The 16,512-nt window shown below is 38.1% G+C and overlaps 1 protein-coding gene across 2 annotated transcripts in view; it reads left to right on the forward strand.

Moving 5' to 3' along the window:
• The window catches only part of LOC122562188 (archaemetzincin-2), a 111,064-nt gene that overhangs the window by 6,529 nt on the left and 88,023 nt on the right, over positions 1-16,512 (forward strand). For both annotated transcript variants that reach the window (XM_043714841.1, XM_043714840.1), the window contains exons 2-5: positions 4,035-4,339; positions 9,343-9,516; positions 11,046-11,174; positions 12,833-12,996. In XM_043714841.1, the coding sequence (XP_043570776.1) occupies positions 4,057-4,339; positions 9,343-9,516; positions 11,046-11,174; positions 12,833-12,996 (750 nt within the window). In that variant the 5' untranslated portion in view covers positions 4,035-4,056. The remainder of the gene's footprint in view (positions 1-4,034; positions 4,340-9,342; positions 9,517-11,045; positions 11,175-12,832; positions 12,997-16,512) is intronic.

The raw sequence follows: 16,512 nt of genomic DNA on the forward strand, positions 1-16,512 counted from the left end.
TCGTGTCGTGTGACCTTTGACTTTTACCACCCCAGTCCTTCACTTCAAAATCGCAGTAAACAGCTTAGTTGCGTAAACGGGAAGTGATGCACGATTTCTTGATAGCTGTTCTCTTGGGAAATCGTTTAATTGTGGCTCCTTCTACTGCTACTAACTTGGGGTACTGGGCTAACGGTCGGATACTTGGTAGTGTGGATGAGCAGAGGGGTCTTGGTGTCCATGTACACAAATCTTTGAAAGTTGCCACCCAGGTAAATAGTGTGGTGAAGAAGGCATATGGCGTACTGGCTTTTATTGGTAGAGGAATTGAGTTCCGGAGTACTGTGGTCATGTTGCAGTTGTATAAGACTCTGGTGCGGCTGCATCTGGAGTATTGTGTGCAGTTTTGGTCGCCATACTCTAGGAAGGATGTGGAGGCACTGGAATGGGTGCAGAGGAGGTTTACCAGGATGTTGCCATTATGGTAGGAAGATTGTATGAGGAAAGGCTGAGGCACTTGCGGTTGTTTTCATTGGGGAAAAGAAGGTTTAGGGGTGACTTGATAGAGGTGTATAAGATGATTAGGGGTTTAGATAGGGTCGACAGTGAGAATCTTTTTCCACGTATGGAGTCGGGTATTACAAGGGGGCATAGCTTTAAATTAAGGGGGGGTAGGTATAGGACAGATGTTAGGGGTAGGTTCTTTACTCAGCGAGTCGTGAGTTCATGGAATGCCCTGCCAGTAGCAGTGGTGGACTCTCCCACATTATGGGCATTTAAGCGGGCATTGGATAGGCATATGGAGGATAGTGGGCTAGTGTAGGTTAGGTGGGCTTGGATCGGCGCAACCTCGAGGGCCGAAGGGCCTGTACTGCGCTGTATTCTTCTATGTTCTATGAGTACCTGTAACAATAGTGTTGGGTCATACATTGAAACTTTGTTTTGATATTTGTGTTAAGATCTTATTAACTGTCTTCATGGCTGTTTTTATTTTATTCCTTGTGTAATAACTTACTTTGTATTGTTGAAGAGCATCTGCAGCCTCATGTGAGTACTTCAGTGACTAACGTAAAGTGAGGTAAGGTTGCCCTAGTCCTAAAGGATCATAGAGCTGTAATGAGAGAGAGAGATGACTGGTAGTGGTGGTTGAACCTTAGGGTCACCATACCTTAAGCGAGGGGAGAAATTGAAAAGAAGAATCCTCCATGATAATCTTAACTGATGAAGATATCGAGCCCACACTGTTAGATTGCTCTGCAACAAAATCCAGCTGTCCAGCCTACTGAGCCAACCAACAAATTGCTATGATAACCAATTGTTTAAAAAAAAGCTTATAATTTACCAAACCAGTTTTCATTTTGGGATCTAACTTGATTAGTATTGCCAACAGCTGGATTTTTGCAGTATATCATTCATTTAATATAATAAAATATCCCAAGAGTTCTACATAGCAGTCCACATAAGACAGGTGGGCAAAGTGGTAGTTTTTTAAGGACTATCATCAGGAAAGAAAGAAAGGTGGAAAGACTTAGATGGCCGACGGCACTGCCATAAATAAACAAAAACAGAAGTTGCTGGAAAAGTCCGGCAGGTCTGGCAGCATCTGTTAAGAGAAATCAGAGTTAACGTTTCGTGTTGGTGATCCTACCATAAGTCATAGAGTCATAGAGATATACAGCACGGAAACAGACCTTTCAGTCCAACATGTCCAGTTGACAAAATATTCCTACCCAATCTCGTCCCACCTGCCAGCACCCGGCCCATATCCCTTCAAATCTTTCCTATTCTTATACCCATCCAGATGCGTTTAAAATGTTGCAATTGTACCAGCCTCCACCACTTCTTATGGCAGCTCATTCCATACACATACCACCCTCTGAGTGAAAACGTTGCCTCTTAGGTCTCTTTTATATCTTTCCCCTCTCACCCTAAACCTATGCCCTCTAGTTCTGGACTCCCGCACCCCAGGTAAAAGACTTTGTCTATTTATCCTATCCATGGACCTCATGATTTTATAAACCTCTATAAGGTCACCCCTCAGCATCTGACACTCCAGGGAAAACAGCCCTAGCCTATTCAACCTCCTTATAGCTCAAATCCTCTAATCCTGGCAATATCCTTGTAAATCGTTTCTGAACCCTGTCAAGTTTCACAACATCATTCTGATGGGAAGGAGACCAGAATTGCACACAATATTCCAAAAATGGCCTAACCAATGTCCTGTACAGCCGCAACATGACGTCCCAACTCCTGTACTCAATCCTCTGACCAATAAAGGAAAGCATACTAAACACCTTCTTCACTATCCCATCTACCTGTAACCACTTTCAAGGAGCTATGAACCTGCACTCCAAGGTCTCTTTGATGTGATGGACCTAATAAAATCAGGGATTATCAAGAGGCTAGAAATTGAATACAGATATCTGAGTAATGTAGTGCTGAAGTAAATAACAGAGATAGGAGTGAGGTCATGGCAAAACTGAAATCAAAGATGAGAATTTAAAATCAGCACATTACTTGACCAGGTCCCAGTGTAGGTCAGTAAGCAGCTGTTAATGTGTGAAGAAACTTGATACAAGTCAGGACATGTTCATCAGAGTTTTGGCTGAGTTGAAATTTATGTAGAGCAGAACAATTGAATATGTCAAGAGCTCTAGATTCAACCTAGAGCTAATAAAGGCATGGATGAGATTTTCAGCAACAGTGGAGCTCGGTCAAGGATAAAATTGAGCCATGTTGCACAGGTAGAAATAGGTGGTCTTGGTGATGCCACAGATAAGTGGTTAGAGGCTTATATGAGACAGGCATGATACCAAACTTGGCAACAGTTTATTTCAGACACAGACAGTTACCAGGGAAATGGATGAAGTTAGCACCTGTGTAATGAAGTTTACAACAAGGTCTTTGAACACAATGACTTGGCCTTTGAGATTAATAGGAGAAAGTGAGGTCTGCAGATGCTGGAGATCAGAGATGGAAATGTGTTGCTGGAAAAGCGCAGCAGGTCAGGCAGCATCTAGGGAACAGGAGAATCGACATTTCGGGCATTAGCCCTTCTTCGGGCATTAGCCCTTCCTGAAGAAGGGCTAATGCCCGAAACGTCGATTCTCCTGTTCCCTAGATGCTGCCTGACCTGCTGCGCTTTTCCAGCAACACATTTCCATCTTTGAGATTAATAGTTGGAAAGATTTCTGCTCAGCATATGCTGGATATCAGACAAGCAGTTTGACAATTGATCAACAGTGGGACAATCAATGAGATGGTGGTGAGGTTAAGCTAGGAATCTAAAATCATGATAAATCATAAAAGCACAGTACTACAAATTCCAGATCATCAAAATAAAATCAAAAACTACTTGAAATTCTAGACATGTCAGGTGATATCTGTGGAAAAAGAACTAAAAATGTTTTCAGTCTCTGCCCTTTTATCAGAATGACAAATCAAAACAAACTTGTATAAATATTTCTAGATGTATCATTATGTGGCTTAAAGGTAAGAGATAGTAAGGAGGTTTTATTCTTTCATGCTATATGGGAATCATTTGCAAGGCCAATATTTGTTGCCATCCTTAATTTCCCTGCAGTTAGGTGGTTTGCTCAGTGATTTCAATGGGCATTTAATAATCAGTCACATTTTGAGTTACATGTAGACCAGGCTGGGATAGTAGCTCTGATGTCCTGAAAGGTATTATGCCAATGATGGTTGTCACGGCCATCATTATTGAGGTTAGCTTAATATTTCAGATTTAATAACTGAACAGGGGCAGGAAATAACGATTGTCCCCTAGAGTCATTTTTTTTTACATTTATAAATTATTTAGTGAAAGGATTGGATAAGTGTTTTTGGTTTTTGGATGATATGATGTTAAATGTGGATTGAACAAAAAAGTTGTAAAGGAACTTTGTAAGATCAAGTGAATGGACAAAAACCTGTTTTTATTTTGGAAGCAGTGAAGAAGTTCATTGTGGTATTATGTGTTGAAAGTTTGGATGAAAACAAAAGAACCAGCTATTTAACTGAATTTAATACAGAGTTTTCATTTATTTTCTTTCTAGAGATTTTGATTTGTTTCTCTTGATGGAGACAATGCAACACAGTGAAGCAACGCTGAGGACAGCTCTAATATCTAACCATAAGGATGTGATTGATCTCTACCAAAAATTCAGTCCAAGAGTGAAACATCTCCTAGAAGAAGCTTTTCAGCCAAATAACAACCTTTTTAAACCTATTGTGTTACATTCGAAGTCTGACTGGATCTATAGCCACCCAGAGCCAAAGCAAGATTTCTACGCATTTTACAGTAGTCCGCATAGGAAATCACCAGTTCTTGGGAAAAACATTATTTACATTCAGACCATTGGTATGATCCTACAGGGGTCAGTTAACTCAGTTGGCTGAATGGGTGATTTTAATGTGGGTTCAGTTCCTGCTCTTGCTGAGTTCCATGAAGGTCATGGACCGGTCTTCTCATCCATGCCCCTTGCCTGTAGCATGGTGAAACTCAACAACAGTGATCTCTCTAATGAGAGAGCAGCTCTGTGGTACTCTGGGATGTTATGATTCTATAAAGTTATTTCTTTCAAATTTTTATGTGAGGCATCTTGTAATGTTCTAACAACAAAATGATTTTTTAAATAAATTCAGTATTTTGCATGTTGCACACTTTTTCTCATATCTCCTTCCACAAAACTTGCTCTCTTCCTGGCCATCCAGCATTTCAGTTTTCAGTCCTCTGTTTGCTCACATTATCATCCTCTACTTAGGTATTATTTATTCTAATTTTCCATTTTAAAATCTTGACATGTCTTGTTTAAATTGCACTCCTGATGCACCTTGTTCAAGATCAGTATAATTTTTGTTGTGCCCACAGTGCCGAGATATGTCCAAAACTACTTAAAGTGAAGCAAAAATTGGATTTCTGGCTTTTATTTCTTCTTAGTTGCACTTCGGCTGCGTTTATACCAGAAAATGGTCAGCTTCTAGTCAGCAGAGAATCTTGTTTAATTTGAATAGGACTTCTATATTAATGTCTATAATTTGGGAATATGAGTGTTTTATTAATGAAGAAAGTTGTGAAGAAAATTCCAAAGATGTGACTGAGAGGAAAAAAGCTCCCCATCACTGTCTTAATTGGGAAACCCTTTATTTTTAAAGTGCTCCCAGTTCTAGATTCCCCCATGAGAAGAAGCAGACCTCTCACAGTCGATCATGTCAAGCCTCCAAATAAGATAATCTCCTATTCTAAAGAATTATTCCAATTAATATAGGCTTAATCTGCTCAACCTTTCCACATTGGACAGTCTTTTCATTCCAGGAAGCAGCCTAGTGAACCTTCTCTGAACTGCTTCCAATACAAGTATATGCCCCTTTAAGGAGAATAAACTTATACACTGTACTCCTTTTTTATTCACTTATGGGATGTGGGCATTGCTGGCTAACCATCATTTATTGCTCATCCGTGGTCGCCCTTGAGAAGGTGGCGGTGAGCTACCTTCTTTAACCACTGTAGTCTACTCGCTGTAGGTTGACCCACAATACCATTAGGGAGGGAATTCCAGGATTTTAACTAGCAACAATGAAAGAATGGAGATGTATTTCCAACTCAGGGTAGGGAGTGGCTTGGAGAGGAGCTTACAGTTGTTGGTGTTTCCATGTATCCACTGCCTATGTTCTTCAAGATGCAAGTTATCGTTAGTTTAGAAAGTGCTTCTAAGGATCTTTGAATGCAGTCTCACCAATGACATTTGTTGTAGTAGCAAACTTTCCCTAATTTTTATTCCCCATTCCTCTTACAATAAAGGCAATATTAATTTTGTCTAATTAGTTGCTGATTGCTATGGACTTGACTGAAGGGCATCTTTCTGTGCTGTAATAATGTGACTGTTAATTGTCAGTTATTTGTACCCTTAGTTTTTCTGCTCACTTTAGTAATTATTTTAAGTTCTTTTCTCCCCCTTGCCCCTGATGTTTCTACTATTCCTGCAACAGTTTTATCTTTTACTGTAAAAACAAATTAAAAGATACTTGATCAAATTTTTGCCATATCCTTGTTTCTCTATTCATTCCAGATTCTCACCCTTCCTAAGGGACCAAGGCTCACTTTTGCTACTGTTTTACCTTTCATACTTAGAAAATGTTACTATATTTTTATATTCTTGCTAGTTTACTCTCCAACTATAATTTCTCCCTCTCTCTATTTTCCTTTTCAGTACTTCTTTGCTAATTTCTAAAATATTCACTATGTTTTGGCCTGTATCTATATAGTTTTGTAGATTTTGAAATTTCAGTTTGATGTCATTCTTAATCTCCTTAACCGTTGATGATGCATCCTTCTCATAAAATGTTTCTTACTCATCTTTGCTGAGAGTTTTTAAATGTTTGTCTCTGCTTCCCTGATATCTTACCTTTCTAAGCCTATTTTTCCATTCAACTTTAGCCAACTTTGTCTTTAACCACCTGTAATAGCCTTTACATAGAGGATTCTTTAGCAAAACGTCTATGTATTAATCCTCTCAAATTACACATTACCAATTCTAAAATAGTCTGTTCCCCTGGTTGGTTTTAGAATGTCGTTTTCAGAAATCCTGACCATGGTCTATTAATCTCCAGGCTACCTTTGCCAATTTGATTTGACCAATTTATATGAAGATTAAAATTTCACGGTTGTAAAAGATTTTTGTTAGAGATCCCATTATTTCTTGAATTTCTACTTTTTTGACAGTATAATTATTGTCAGCAGGACAATGAACCACACCTAGCAGTGACTCCTTTCCTATTTCTCATCCTTGATTAACAGAGTTACCACCTCCACCTTTTACTTTATTTCTTATTCTTTTGATGTATCAAAAATGCTTGAATATTTGCAACCATATCACTGTAATGACTATCAAATTGTATTTATTTCTGTTTGTGCAATTAATTCACATGTCTTTTTACAAATGCTGCATGCATTCAGATAAGGAGCCTTTAATTCTTTTTAATCACATTACTCTGATCTTTAAATACTGGTGTTTTAGAATGGTTCTGTTGTTCCTGTCATACTTTGGTTTACAATGTCTATATTGCAACTTTACACTATTGCTTTTACCTTTCTCTTTAATTTCCAAACGTTCTCCCATCTAAATCCTTTACCTCCACATGTCTTCTCTCACCCAACCCTGCTCCCAAAATAACCACACACTATTTAGCGTTGAGTTCTTTCCACGGCTAGTTGGTAGATGACTGGCTAGGTGACAGTGCAGTTCAATTGAATGCAATCCCAATAGTAGGGCTCCCTCCTTCCACAATAGTGGGTTCTGTATCCCATGACCTGAAAATCATTTTTCCCCATCTTTCAGCCATGCGCTTAACCCTCTTACTTATTTAATCTACTTTTAGTGACTTTTAGTGATCTTGAGATTATTAACCTTGTGGTTCTGCATGGTACGTTTGTTTAAGCCGGTTATACTTCCTTAGCAGAACCTTTCAGTCTTACCTATGGTGTTTGGTGCTCGCTTGGATCATTATACCTGGTCCTTCTCCAATTCCAAGTACCTCTCTAGCCTGGGGGATATGTCACCAGCAGGCAATACTGCCTTCAGGACTTGTCTTATTGACAGCAGAGATCCATATGCTCTCAGCTACTGAGCACAGTTTCCTCCTTCTGCCAGTAGTGGCACAGTAGCACCTCAATTTTGATTTTTCCCAGCTCCTCACCTTATCTTACAGAAAGTAAACAATTTTGTGCGTTGAGACCGAAATGTAACCAACAGAACATGTTTGTCCATCAAGAGAGGGATAGATAAATTGATTGGCTATAGATAAGTGTTGTCTAAAGTTTTAGCAACATATTGCTAATACTGTATCCAGTTACACCTAATCGCGCACTGCTGGAAGTGGACAGAAAGTATCAATACACAAATTTGCATATGTAGTTTTACCTTTTTGGACATTGGTTGAAGAAGTTATTTGATGAATAGTCAACAGTGTGGTTTTTGATGGCAAGTGTTTTATTGGGACTGAAAATGGTAAATGTTTGTTAAATATACACATACAAAGTATATTTGTATTGTGTGCATGCAAGATATTGTCTAATTAGTGTGCGTGACTAAAGCAGTCAGCATAAATTTTCCAAAGGTCATTTAGTCTCCCAGTTGTGGACAAACGTTTGTTATCTGTTCTGATAAAAGTAGTAAGGATTTAAGAATCTGTAATAAATGAAGGACAGTCAACAGAATGTAAACAAGCGCAGTTGTGTTTGGTGAATGTCTGTGTCGATGAGGGCAATGCAGTAAATGGTGTTCAAAATGCAACTAATTTAATGCCTTACAAGACACTTGTGTGATAAGAAAATATTACTGCATTAACAGAAATGATGGACACAAAGCAAATAATTGAGAAAATGAATGCTGTCTGGATGTGGGAATGGTCCAAAACCATCTTGAGATGATTGAATTTGTGTAGAACAAACATGATCTTTACATTTATTAATGTAACAGAACTAGGAAGTTTTACATACAGTGAGGAAGACTATGAATGGCATTGGTGGAATTTGCAGATCGATGACATATGCAATTATTGTGAGAAAAAAATGAGAGTTATGCATCTTGGGAGAGCAATTAAGTAGTTGGGTGATATATGTTGTAGATACAGGTTGTAGATACAAAGAAACACAATTGATTTAGAGACAAAATTCACCAAAACCAGGAATTTTATTTTGTTTATCTCTCTCATTTCCTTTGCTTTTGATGGCAGCCATTCAGGTTTCTGCCATTCATACCTTCTCTGGACACATGATTTGTTTCTTTACTTGTGCCATTACCACTTCCTTTGGCCTTGTACCATGAATGTTTAGTTATTGAATCTCTTCTGCCATCCACCCCCACCATACATTATTTTTTACAACAAAAACAGAAATTGCTGGAAAGTTCTGGTCTGGCAGGATCTGTGGAGAGAAATCAGAGTTAATATTTTGGGTTCAGTGACCCTTCTTCAGGACAGCAGTTCTTCTGGTACACATTTTTTGTATTTTTCCAATCTTACATCCTTTCAATGCATAGAACCTATTAAATTCCAATTTTTTCCTAATTTTGATGAAAAATCTAAGACCTGAAACATTAAGTGAGTTGTTCTTCACAAATGGAGCTAGAACTGCTGAGGATTTCCAGAGTTCACAATCATTTGCTTTTGCTTTACAATATTTTGCCAGGAAACTAAATAAAATTATTATTTTTGGTTTTTATACTGGTTGAAATATATGATTTTTGATGTGGTATTTTTATATCAAAACCAGCCTTTTCATTAATATTGATAGCTGGTAACTCAAAATTTCCAAAGTTTTAAAACTTTTTCTTTTTGCTTACTCTGTTTATTTTCTGTTTTCAGGTTCATTTGGTGATTCACAGACAGCTACTGAGACATACATCCACTGGTTAAAGGAATACTGTGAGTCATTTTTCTATGGCCTGAAGATCAAATTCTTGGATCCTGTTTCAGTATCCCAAATTGGCTGTGTGTTCCGTGTCAATACATATTCACACAATCTGCAGATACATACAGGTAATACTGTATTAAATTATTCTCATATATGTTGATCAAAGTGGTGCGTGCATTAGAAATTACACATGAGTTATCAATTTGTTATAGCATATCCGCTATTAATAGTATGTCGAGTTAAGTACAAGATGAAATGAATGGAGCCACTGTGTGTCATTGTGACTTCCCAAGACCCCAACGTTCAGACAGATGGAACTTGTTCGACTGAATGTTTCCAAAGTGTGTGTGTGTGTGTTTCGGTAAAATTTAATCTTAAGTAATTTTTGTAGTAAGAAAAGATATTTGTAATGTTGTGCAACATTAATTTTCTCCATGTTCTAAGCCTACTTGGAGTAGTACAGCTCTCCAACTGACCTGCCTGTAATCCCCAAACTGATTGCACATGATCTGCAGGACTGAAGTGGACCAATCCTCAGATTGCAGAGACCTGGATCTGTGGACTTCGGTTTGGACTGAACACCTGACTGACCATGGACAAGCCCCTTTATTGAATGTGGCTGAACTCCCTGACTTATTGCAGTACTGTTTGAACCCATCAAGGACTTTTGAGCTCCAAACATAGTATCAAATTGAATACAGAAATAAAGATGTCTTGCTGCAGTTGTATAGAGCCTTGGGGAGACCTCACCTGGAGTATTAAATACAGTTTGAGTCTCCTTATCTAAAGAAGTATATACTTGCCAGAGGGAGTTCATGGAGGCTAACCAGATAAATCCTTGATTTGGTAGGATTGTGTCATGAGAAGAGGTACGTCAATCTATAGTTTGTAGAATTTGATGAATAAGAGGTCATTTAATTGAAACATTCAAAATGTTCATGAGGCATGGCAGGGTAGATACCGATGGGATGTTTCATTTCTTCAGAACCAGGGAACTTAAGGACAAGTGTCAGACTGTTTTACACTGAGATAAGGAATTTCTTCACTCAGTGTGTGGTGAATCTTTGGAACTTTGTACTCTAGAAGCCTGTGGAAGCTTAATCATTGAACAGGTTCAAGACAGAAAATTGATAGCCTCTGAGGGACTAACTCCATTAAGGAAAAGGTGATAATGCAGAATATGGTATTGATCAGTTATGATCTAGAATGGCAGAATATGTTTGATGGTCTGAATAGTGATGGTTCTGACGTAACTAAAAGTTAGCTTGTCAGTGATTAAAATATAATCAAATAAAGCTGTGCCGTGTTGAATTTCATCACTAGAATGGGAAAGCAGAAATTTGGCAATGAAATTGCTGTGTGGCGCACTATATTTGGTGGTTGTGTTCAGTTTTAGGCATCTATTGAATTAGGAAGTATACATTTGACTTTGGAACGTATTCCAGAAAAGGCTGGAAATATTTCATTCCACATTTCTACACTGCCCCTTTGTGGCTGGAAGTTTGTAGCGTTTTGTTGGAGAAATAACTGTAATTTGAACATTTGTTTTCAATGGATAAGGATATGCACAAGTTTCTGGTTGTAGAGTATCTAGTTTTGAGTAGTGTTAGTAATGTGTATTTTCAAGTTTGTCATTAGAATTGTTTTCATTTAGGTAGTATTCTTAAGTACCTGCAGAAGAAAAAACCCAAAGATGCTTTCTGTATTGTTGGAATTACGATGATTGATCTTTATCCTGAAGAATCCTGGAATTTTGTGTTTGGACAGGCATCTCTTACAGAAGGTAACTAAATAAGTGTATGCATTTATTTCCCATGTCCCTTTTGTTTTCATTTGAATTTAAATATCTTTAGTAACGTTTGTACTTTCCTGATGAGAGGCTCATTTGTAAAATGATCAATTTTATGTACGTTACAACTTATCCAAACCTCTCAACATTTACAGTAATTGTATATGGTTTAATTTCTCATCTTGACCCTTGTACTGTTGTCCTCTGAACAAGTCAGGACAGAGCAGAACAAAGTAACTAAAGTGCTATTAATGAAGAGCTCACTTGTGGGGGAAGTGTTATTCTAGTTAAACAGATTATTAATCACCTTCGCCTGCAGTAGTATCTTTAATTTTGGTCTCCTTATCGAAGGAAGAACATAGATCACATAGAGGGGATATGGCAAAGTTTTCCAGAACTAGAGTCGAGGATGAGAGAACTGTCCTTTGAGGAGAGATTGGGTAGACTAGGCCTTTATTCCCCAGAATTTGGAAGAATTACATGCTTGACAGGATGGTTACTGGGAAAATAGATGCAAGTTTCTTTCACCTGCAAGCACCCCTCTGAGCCACACACCCTGAGTTGGAACGAGATCACAGTTCCTTCACTGGCCTGGTGTCAAATTCTTGGGACGCCCTCCATAAAAGCATGTGGGTGTACCGATACAAGATGGGTTGCAGGGGTTCATGAATGCAGTTTCTCACCAACTTGGAAAGGACAATTACTCCGGGTTATTAATCTTTGGAGTTCTCGATAAAAACAGTGGTTGCTCAGTCATTGAGTGGAGTCTGAGGTGAAAGACTTTTCATATCGGAGTCTCAAGGGATATGTGGAGTAATGTAGAAAGGTGGAGTCAATTTAGTTAATATTCCATGATTCTGATTAAGGTGGAACTCATTGACTTACTATAACTCCTTTTTCTTATTGAAAGTCTTGATAGAAACAGCTGATTTACCAATTTACCAAGCAATTATTCATTGAAGCTAACTTGAGAGTTGCATCAAATATCGAGCTATTACAGGCTCAGACTGGATGGAGGAGAGTTCTGTTGAAAAAGTCAGACTTATGTAAATCTATCTGTGCCATTGTAAAGGATGGTAGTGCTCTTCTTGTTATTTTCTTGGATATTGCTAACAAATCCATGGATACTGGGAGAATAGATGCACGTTCCCCTCCAAGCCATACATCCTGACTTGGAACTAGATCACAGTTCCTTCACTGACCTGGTGTTAAAATCCTGGGACCCACTGTACAGATGACTACTTCCACAGATGTCTAATTATCACGAATATTGTTTGTCTCAGTTGTATGTGGTTCTGTCTTGATTAGGTGAAAAATTTGTGGACTTTTGCATCACTTTCGATGACATTGGAAAGTGAACCAAATTCTGTCCAGTAATTGAATACAATGTCCAGTTTCTGTTCACTGCAGCTGGGAATCGTGATAGTTTTCATATTTTGTGGAAAATGTATACATTTTATTTAATACTCTGTCTGAGTATTTTTCAATTCTTAAATGGTTTGGAAATAAAAAGCAACTTATTGATTGATATAATGAAATATTAACGTATTTTTGCTAAAATAGATTTTGAGTTAGTTAATTGAAGATGTTATTTCAATTTGCTTCTACAGGTCAGGAGAAAGAAAAGTACTGAATTTATGTATCTTTTATAGGAATGGGTGTTTTTAGCTTTGCTAGATATGATGATGACTTTTACAGCACAAACTATAAAGGAAAGCTGAAGAAAAAGAAACATCTGGCTCCTGACGATTATTCTGTCTTTGAAGGATACTACACACCACCTATTGCAAGCAAGTTGCTGCTGAGATCATGCAAGGTGGGTGTATTTGCAGAAATGAAAATGCTGTGGTTGGAAACAGTTGATTTAAATAGTAGTAGAGTTGTACTTTTTCATGTCCATGGCACCTTGGTTCAATTACAAGCACCTTATCTCTGAATCAGACAGTTTAGATTGAAACTAGAGTGTAGGCCAATATGCCAGCAGCATGTGGCTAATTGGGAATCCTTAAACGTTTTTGCTTAAGTAAAATCTGAGTAATAGATATCATCTGTGACCACGAATTTTGATAATCGCTTTCACGTATCATATGTACTTAAACATTTCTTGATTGTTTTGTGTTGTTTCTGAGCTACTGTTAAAGCTGATCTTTCTGCATGGAGAACTTCGTGCATCTTGCAAGTCAGCATTCTTTGCATATTCTGGCAACAATGATTAGAGGAAACCAACCAGTATAAGAGAGCAATTCCTATGGCATGGATGGAAGATGTGCAAAAATTATGGCCTGATGGTTCTTCTCTGTGGATGGCAGGAAGCCAATAGCCCTTACCAAATAGATTGCACCGAATACACAGAACCTTTTAAAAAGTTCTTCTCATTTACTGCTAAACATGACAGAAAACACTCTGCCACTTTTGTACATTACATTGCATGGAGTAGACATTTAGTTACGTGCATGAAATCCCAAACTCCTTCTGGATTCCACCCTGGTGTACCCAGGGTGAATCTTCCAGTGTCGCCTTAAGAAAAGTCTTTTCACTCAATTTTCATGGTATAATCAACAAACCTGTAGTAGCAAGGTACCCTTTGGTGACATCAACTCCTTAGTTTTTAGATGATACTGTATTGTAGAGAACATAGATTTAATATGTATTCAGTGCTCTATTTTCCTTCCTAACATCATGTGATTACTGCTGCTGGAGTTGCTGTCCTGTTGCTGTGACTGCTTAGCTGGAGTGCACAACACCTGTTTCTTGGGTGTAACCAACTGCAGAATATTTACACCCCACGTTCCAGGGAAGATTCACAGATAGTAAGCTGATGCTATCCATGCACTTAATATAAATTTCACTATATTGATGTGTCCAATGAAATCAGTAATTTAGATAGAAGCATTTTCACATTTCAGCAGTAACATTTCACTGTTTAGTCTTTCTGGTTTTACTCTTTATCAGGTCACTTTCATTCTGGGATGATTTTCTGTTGTGCACTTGTCATCTTCAAAATGGTGATTGACAGCTCAGTGTGTAGCCTATATTTTTTTATTGTGCTATCTTTCATACCTCAGTAGTTTTCCTGCTAAACCCAGGTGTGTTCCCTGCTGAACATGTAGCCCATCACAGGGAAAGCAGGAAGAGGTATGATGGCATTAGGATCCCAGCCCAACAATATTTTCCAGGATGTTATGACCCAGCATGCTGCAGAATCTGCCCCTAACTGGCTGGAAAAGTTCTGTGAGTGAGTATTTCTACTAATGGGAAGTACCAAAGGTAGAGACTGTCAATATATGATAGCCATCAAGAAGTCAAATACTATGGCCTTATTCATTTGGTGTAGGTTGTTGGTTATCTTCCTGAAGCTCCCTGTATTTTATGAATGTTATTGATATACAGAGGATTTTTAGCTTTGATACTCTAGCAATATTTAATCATGCAGCTGTTGCGTATATTTTTCTTTCTGCCTGTTCTGCTTTTGGCGATGGCAGAGGTTTTGTGTTTCGGTTACTTTTACCTTTAATTGGACGCGAGACCTGATGATATCTTGATGACTCAGCTGCTTTTTGACTCTCCGCTCACATGATCCACTGATTCTATTATGTACTCACTGTTTAGCCAGTTCAGTTTACATATTAATTTTGTTTCCTGAGGTTTTGAAGTACATTGAGCTTCTGTACTATTCAGAATCCTGTCTGAGACTTTTCTATATGGTCTTCAAATTGTCTGGGAAAATCCTCTGCTGAGCACTGTTGTAGTTTTGTATTTACCAACATAAACTTACTAATCTCACATCAGAACTAGTAAATTGGTGTAGATTCTATTTCTTGTTGCAGGTTTGCTCATTAGTCAGAATTGTTAAGTTCAACAATTACATTACAGGACAGTACGGCAGCACTCTCTAATACTACATGCTGCAAAATCACGTTTTCTCCATGGTGGTTACTTGCTAATTAGTATGTTCCTCTTAAAATCATATCATAACAGGGAATAACTGCTGTGAGTAAAAAGAATTTTTAAGCATAAGTTAAATAAGCATATGAGAATGGAAGGAAGAATTAACTGGTTGTTAAGAAGGCACATGGTATGTTAGCTTTTATTGGTAGAGGGATTGAGTTTCGCAGCCACGAGGTCATGTTGCAGCTGTACAAAACTCTGGTGTGCACTTTGAGTATTGCGTACAGTTCTAGTCACCACATTATAGGAAGGATGTGGAAGCTTTGGAAAGGGTTCAGAGGTGATTTACTAGGATGTTGCCTGGTATGAAGGGAAGGTCTTATGAAGAAAGGCTGAGGGAATTGAGGCTGTTTTCAGTAGAAAGAAGAAGGTTGAGAGGTAACTTAATTGAGACATATAAGATAATCAGAGGGTTAGATAGGGTGGACAGTGAGAGCCTTTTTCCTTAGATAGTGATGGCTAGCATGAGGGGACATAGCTTTAAATTGAGGGATGATAGATATAGGATAGATGTCAGAAGTAGTTTCTTTACTCAGAGAGTAGTAGGGACATGGAACGCCCTACCTGCAACAGTAGTCGACTCACCAACTTTAAGGGCATTTAAATGATCTTTGGATAAACATATGGATGAAAATGGAATAGTAGGATGAATAGGCTTGAGGTTGGTTCCACAGGTCAGCGCAACATCAAGGGCTGAAGGGCCTGTAATGCGCTGTAATGTTCTATGTTCTAACTATGCCGATGCAACCAGAGAAGGAAGGACAAGAAATAGGTGCAGGAACGAAATTTTTGATGCTGTAAGTTCTGTATACTTCAATGTAGGACATTTTCTGCTGAAATGTCATTAGGATAGTGTTACAGTAGTAATTGTCAGTCATGGCATATTTAAGTTTAGGTATTATCCCAGGCTTTATCTTCCTTTGAATGCAAAGGAGTATCAGTTCAGAGAAACTCTTCCTGTGTTCATCTTTCAGCTAACAGTGCAGGAAATAGGTTATTATTTATCTGATAAGGCTTGAAAGACATTGTTATGGGATGATAGACTACATGTTTGCCTAATAACAACAGTGGCTGTATTTCCAGAATAAATTAATTGGTGCTGTGAACTTCTGGAACATACATAGAAATATGAAGGATGCAAATAAATTGTTCTTTTTTGCAACATTTCTGATTGTAATCAAGACTTTGCAGGGAACCTGACCTGACCGTGATGCAACTGTGTCAAGAACAGTGATTATATAAATACTAATATTTTGTGATGAAAGTGTTCACTTCTCTTTGATATGGTTCAACAAATGCCCTCTGATAATTCAACTCAGTAGCATTACTGAGCAAATGCTTGGAAATGCTGAAGCAAATTATAACGTTCCTAACATAAGCTTAT

This window comes from Chiloscyllium plagiosum, chromosome 24 (genome assembly GCF_004010195.1).
Source record: "Chiloscyllium plagiosum isolate BGI_BamShark_2017 chromosome 24, ASM401019v2, whole genome shotgun sequence".
NCBI lineage: Eukaryota > Metazoa > Chordata > Chondrichthyes > Orectolobiformes > Hemiscylliidae > Chiloscyllium > Chiloscyllium plagiosum.